The 6,402-nt window shown below is 40.6% G+C and overlaps 1 protein-coding gene across 1 annotated transcript in view; it reads left to right on the forward strand.

Annotated features, from left to right (window-relative positions):
* The window catches only part of cdh11 (cadherin 11, type 2, OB-cadherin (osteoblast)), a 93,684-nt gene extending 87,592 nt beyond the window's left edge, over positions 1-6,092 (forward strand). The window contains exons 14-16 of the mRNA XM_032540822.1: positions 1,778-2,029; positions 2,834-2,985; positions 3,608-6,092. Coding sequence (XP_032396713.1) covers positions 1,778-2,029; positions 2,834-2,985; positions 3,608-3,973 — 770 coding nt within the window. The 3' untranslated portion in view covers positions 3,974-6,092. The remainder of the gene's footprint in view (positions 1-1,777; positions 2,030-2,833; positions 2,986-3,607) is intronic.
* The last annotated feature ends 310 nt before the right edge of the window (positions 6,093-6,402 follow it).

A 6,402-nucleotide genomic window follows, 5' to 3' on the forward strand; every position in this document is an offset into this window, starting at 1 on the left:
CGGTCTATTTCTCCCTCTCCCCCCCCCCACCCCCACACTCAGATTAGATCAAAGCCTTACCAGATGGAGGCTTACACTACCTTGTTGAAAGCAGCAGGTGCTCTGAATCTCTCTCGCACACACGCAAATGCACACATGTTGTGCGGGCTGTATTAATTGCAGTGGGGTCTCTGTCCGTCTGTACATATATCTTAGGGGGCCAACTGATTGAATTAAGTTTTGGGAGTGCTGGGAGACTACAAGAAAGAAAATGACGGAGAGACAGAGAGAAGCAAGAAAAAGAAGTATAAAGATAGATAAAAAGAGGCTGTATGAGACTGAAGAGAAGAACACGTATGCGGAAATGTGAATATTGCTCAGTTCAGTTTCATATGATCACTAGGGAAGAAAGTATATAATTGGAGGGAGCCATTGAGCATACAAAACCAAATAAAAATGAGTCGACAGACTGTGCCTTGGAACTGAGCCCTTCTCAACAGTATGTTCCAGGCCTGTTGTGCGTGTGTGTGTGTGTGTGTGTGTGTGTGTGTGTGTTTCATTCTGCACTCACAGAAAAAAGAATTGGGGGGACAATAGGTGAGAAATTCAGTAATCAAAAAATTCCAAATAGAAATCGAGAGCAATAAAAGGTAAACCTGTGTGTCACTATGCTGCTGCTGTTGAATGTGCTAAAATACAGATCTAAATGTGCTATTAGCTTAAAGGGTTACAATTAAGGATTAAGCTTGATTTAAGCTTGGAGAAAAAAGTGAAGGAATAAATACAGCGACTGGGGGCTCTTGCAAGTATAGTAAGACCAGTGTGTAATACTGCAAAGTTGTCCATGAGTGACTCTGTGTACAATTAAAATGATTTGCTTTTCATGCAGCAATTTTGGACTACTTTCCTTACTTTGCTTCAAGTACCCTGTTCAATGCAGTAGCCATTACAGGTTTCACTTATATTGCTTGGTAATGGATTTTAAAATGTAAATTTTAGAGACTGTTTGCTTGGTGATGAAGCCTGTGAAGAACCTCATCTATTCCATTGTTACCCGCAATTTCAACCAACTGCGGAACGGCTGCAGATCTAGAGTCAATAGTTTTCCATTAAAGCCAGTGTGTGTATTTCCATTGACTGCGGAGCGTCTGCGTCGGTGATCCGCTGCCCTCCAGAGCAGATAGGCAGAGCTCCTATTTTTGCCCGACGCCGGACGGCTCCGCAGCAATTCAGCACAGGGCAGATAGTTTGGGACAGGAAGTTGAGCACAGAAACAAAACAAAAAAAACATCTAGTTGATTTTCAAAATAAAATACACAACACGCTCACGGATGATCACATTTCCCTGGACTACACCTTGTAAACGTCATAATGGGCGGAGACGGGCCTGAAGTCAACAGGCCGAGGTTTTGTGTTCTACTACAACTACATCCTGTTATTGCGCAATCATACATGAATTTGCGGGATCTCGTGGGTCCTCGAGACTTCAGCTGTCAGTCATGGCCGCAGCCGTTCCGCAACAAATCCGGACCTGGTGGGTGTTGACGGACGGCGGAGGATGGAGCCGACACACAGCGGAGCGGATTTGCAGCCGTTGTTGGAAATTGCGGGTTATAGGGGGGGAAAGAATGTGATAAAGTCCAAGCTATAATAAAAGTCTTAATGCAGAATTTGTTATTCAAAGTTAGCAATGTGTACTTAATGTCTTTTATACACTACTCTTCTTTGGCAGTTTTAAGACAGTATATTTCCATAATCTTTCTATCTACTTACCAAGTACGTGTGTCTCTCTCAACAGACAGCACAGCCAGTATCTATGTGCTCCGTAAAGGATTCAGCCGTCTGACCCAGGATGTTTACTACCTTCCCATTGAGATAAACGACAACGGTTTCCCCGCTATGAGCAGCACCAACACCCTGACCATCAGAGTCTGTTCCTGTGACAGCAGAGACACCATCCTCTCCTGCAACGTGGAGCCCTACGTCCTACCTGCTGGTCTCAGCACTGGGGCCCTGATAGCTATCCTGGCTTGTATTGTCATTCTGCTGGGTAAGGAGCTATAACTTAAAACTGGAGATATGTTAGGTGGGGAATGTCATAAAGAAATTACTGATTTACACAAGATTTTCTAGCAGCGTGTTTTCAGAGAGTCTTTTAACCAGGTCTGTCAACTTGATGTCCACATAATAGCAAACAATGCTATATTTACTTTACACAGAGAGGAATGTGGGACACTGAATCAGGCCGTCCACCTCTGTAAATGTTGCACTGAATTGTTTGAGCTCCTGGAGCCACCTGTGTATCAGCAGCTACAGCATCCCTTCTATACTCATGCCCCCATCCTTGCATAATCCTTATTATGCAGTCTGGGCCCATGCGAGTTACAGTCGGTTTTAGTTTATATTTTGTGAAAATGTGCTTTCAAAAACGGCAAACAGCAAATGTTTTAAAAAGTCTTCAATTGCGTCTCCAGCCTTAGTTTTCTTCCTGAGTGCACAAGGTTACCCCACACTGCAGCTGTTATCCATCTTCCTTTTTTCCTGTAATGTACTAGAACATAGTATCTTCACAGCTGGTTTGCATTGCATTCTACCCATAGTGGTACACAACTGAGAATCCTTTACAAGGCTGACATGTTGATAACCGCCTGCAATTAAAATGGCAAGTTTGTGTGTATAGCACAATACAGTAATGATATTAATTAAACAGTCCAAGGTCTAATTACACTTCTCCCAAAGTGCATGCTAATTATTTAATGCCAGCTTTTCCCCTTTTTCACAGAGATTGTGTGAGGACTGTTGTGAAATCGCTACATCCAGAACAATGTCTGATTTGTGCGTTTCTTTTTGGCAGCAATAGTGGTGTTGTTTGTTGCACTGAGGCGTCAGAAGAAGGAGCCATTGATAGTTTTTGAGGAAGAGGACATCAGGGAGAATATAATCACGTATGATGACGAGGGAGGCGGTGAGGAGGACACAGAGGCTTTCGACATCGCTACACTGCAGGTATGAGGAAGGGCTGGGTGGCATCCTAGTATCCTTAGTTTCTCTGTTTTGGTTAAAAAAAGATAATAGGTAGAGTCAATGAAGAATAAAAACTTGAAATACGGCTGCACGATACGAGGAAAATATCTATTTGCAATTATTCTGACTTATATTGCGACTGATATGATTCACAATATTGGCGGGATTAATCGTTTATCATTTTCATTAAAAATGATTAACATTGAAAGCAATTTAAATGATTATAGTGTGATTTTTGCGAGGATCTGTACAAAACAAAAAAAAATTCCCTTTAGATATAGGATAGGATTTGTACGCCGGGACATCTCTGCATTACCACAATACTTAATTCAAAATAGTTTGACACGTATTTTGCCATTAACTGATATAGCGCTCCCCTGCAATTTGGATATTGCACTAGTCCATATTGCAGTTTTAATACAATTGCGATTAATTGTGCACCACTAATTTAAATTGTGTTCATTTTCATTTGTTATTTGCTGACATTAGAGCGTGATGTACCTCATTCACCAACAAACTGTTTTGTCAGCTCTTTCTCATGCTCTACCACTTGAAAGTCTCCTTAGAGCCTTATCTGACTGGTGCTCTTGTTCTAATTGTCCAGAACCCAGATGGTGCCAACGGTTTCCTGCCAAGAAAGGACATCAAACCAGAGCTTCAATATCCCATGAGGCCTGGCGCTGGCCGTCCTGCAGCCAACAGTGTCGATGTTGATGACTTCATCAAGACTCGAATTGCAGAGGCTGACAGCGACCCGACTGCACCTCCTTACGACTCCATTCAGATCTACGGATATGAAGGCAGAGGATCATTGGCCGGGTCATTGAGTTCCCTCGAGTCTGTCACAACAGAGTCTGACTTGGATTATGACTATCTGCAGAGTTGGGGGCCAAGGTTTAAGAAGCTGGCAGATTTGTACGGAACCAAAGACTGCTTCATTAACGATGGTGATGATGGGGAAGACTCTTAACGGTGGTCTTACTGATTGGATGCCCCCGATCTCTGATTTATGGATTCCATGAGGATTTGTTAACAGAGGGTAACACTCCCCAGTGCCCAAATGTTATCAACTACAACCTGATCAGTTTATGCCAATGTGCAACGGATGTTAACAGCTCTCCCTGGTCCTTACAAGACAATTTGTTAATGAACACATAATGAAGTATTTCCAAAATCTCTTTCCCGCCTACAGTATGTCTCCTTGTTAGAGACTTGTTAGATTTGTTATGCCACAAGTTTGTCAGTTTGAAAGTAAATTGTTGGGAAATAATGTTGCTGTGTGATCAAAATTACTTGCTTATAGCGAACTGTTTAGTTTCTTAGAGGTTCTATATGCTTTTGTGGACCAGATTCACGTACTTCCTCAACAGTTCCTGAGTGGGGTATATTCCCTTAGTTGCTCTCTTTGTGGTGTATGTTAAAGACACACGGAAAGACAGGAAAAGAACCTAATTAAAAGAAAGAGTCTGGGATCCAGCAACTGTCAGATGTTATGGAAGGGAAATAAAAGGGGTCAAACAGTTGAAACAAAACAATTTTTTATTTTTATTTTCTCCAATGTGTTTGCAAAATTCAGCAGTTCCTGTGGTATCGATAGCGTGACAGACTCTGGGTTGTTGATACTTTGAAGACGCTCACAGCATCTTCACAGTATGGTGGCCTTATAATAAATAAACAACAACTCCAGGGGTGAACACAACAGGAGTAACGATAGAGACTGCTAGCTTCAGTAGCTACACACAGACAAATTATCCCACAAGGACTGGGTATCTGTGAAAATGCTACACAAACACCTTTTTCTACTCCCAAAACAACACAGACTAAACACGGATTCAATTGAAAAACTGTGGACGATTCTTTGTGTTCATCCTTCACTGCAGAGAAGACGTGAAAAGAAAAGCTGCCCCTCTCCACGCCCCTCTGTCCCCGTTCCTCCTATCAACAATCACTTCCCATACCTAGTCCACCGACGAACGATCACTTCCTCATTCAGAGTCCGCCAATGATGATCAATCACAATGAGTAAAAAACCTGTGAGCTCTGAAAATCGCCTTAAACTTAATGGACACTCTTGCAACGCAGTGCATTCTCTCTTTTTTGCTCCTTTTTTTTTTCCTTTTTGTAACTTGAAAAGTATATTCAGAAAGCAAACTATTCTCCATGATAGGTATGTACAGAGCAATGTGCAGACATGTGATATATCACTTTTTGAGGATCCAACTTGCGCCTGGTGCACTCTTTAAATAGGATGTGCCGTTTCTGCCAGCACGGAAAATGTAGACCGTGAAAATGTGCATTGTGTTGTTTTTCCTCCAACACCAGCTATGTTAGCAGCAACACCTGTTGTATCAACACGTGTTGCTATTTAAACATAAAATGTGCACACTGGAAAATAACACAAGGTGTCTTTTCGGAGCAACATACACAGAGAGGCTGAAAGCAGAACATCCTTTTTAAGTGTGTAGGTTCTTGTTCAATCTCTTTTTAATGTTATATTATTATTATTATTATTGTTGTTTTTTATTATTATTATTATTATCATCATCATCGTTATGACAATTGTCTTTCTTTGGCTGCAGCTACACAGGAACACATTCATGTTTAACTCTTTGCAGCTCAGATTATGGTCGTCTAAACATGCAGAACTGCATGGTATTTCGTTTTCATTTTTGGACAGCTATAAGAAATCGACTGCCAAAAGTTAAATATCTGCTTTGGTTTATTGCCTGTGTGAAAACAACCTCTCTCGTTTTGGTTTTTTTTCTCCCATTATTTGGCGTTTCTTCGTTCCTTCTCCCTGTTTAAGAGGAAAACTATCTGTTGCAGTGAGAGAACGCCTCGTTTTTATTCTCTGTCAAGTTTTATGGTACCAATTTGTACAATTTTAAAAGTTCTTATTTTAGTATACATGCAGAATATTCCAGTATTACAACAAAAAACATGATAAGATACGATTAAAAAAAATGTTACAGCATCACACTTATATTTTCTGAACATTGTAATGTTGCTTTACTATGTGCTTCAATCTCCGAAGCGAAAAAAAAACAAAACTTTGAAATAAATGCTCTTTTTATAAAAACGATATTGAATAGTGTGTGGAAGTTAACTTTGTGTTAGCTTAGGTACTTTATGGCTTATATTTACAGTATACTGAGAGGTTACTCGTTACTTGATGCAGTCAGGTGGTCTTTCTGGGATCCATGCACGGAAGATATAGTACAAAGTCTAACAAAATTGCAAAAAAACTTACAATAGAGTAAGGTTTTGTGTAAATGCTAGCGTAATAAAAAGTGAATGAGCAAATGCAGCCTCTCAATCAAAACACAATCAAAAAAACTGAGTTTGCTTTCTTTTTATGAAATCATTTAAATCTGCCTTTGAGTCATCTTACACATTTGA

Source organism: Etheostoma spectabile, chromosome 17 (genome assembly GCF_008692095.1).
Source record: "Etheostoma spectabile isolate EspeVRDwgs_2016 chromosome 17, UIUC_Espe_1.0, whole genome shotgun sequence".
Classification (NCBI taxonomy): Eukaryota; Metazoa; Chordata; class Actinopteri; order Perciformes; family Percidae; genus Etheostoma; species Etheostoma spectabile.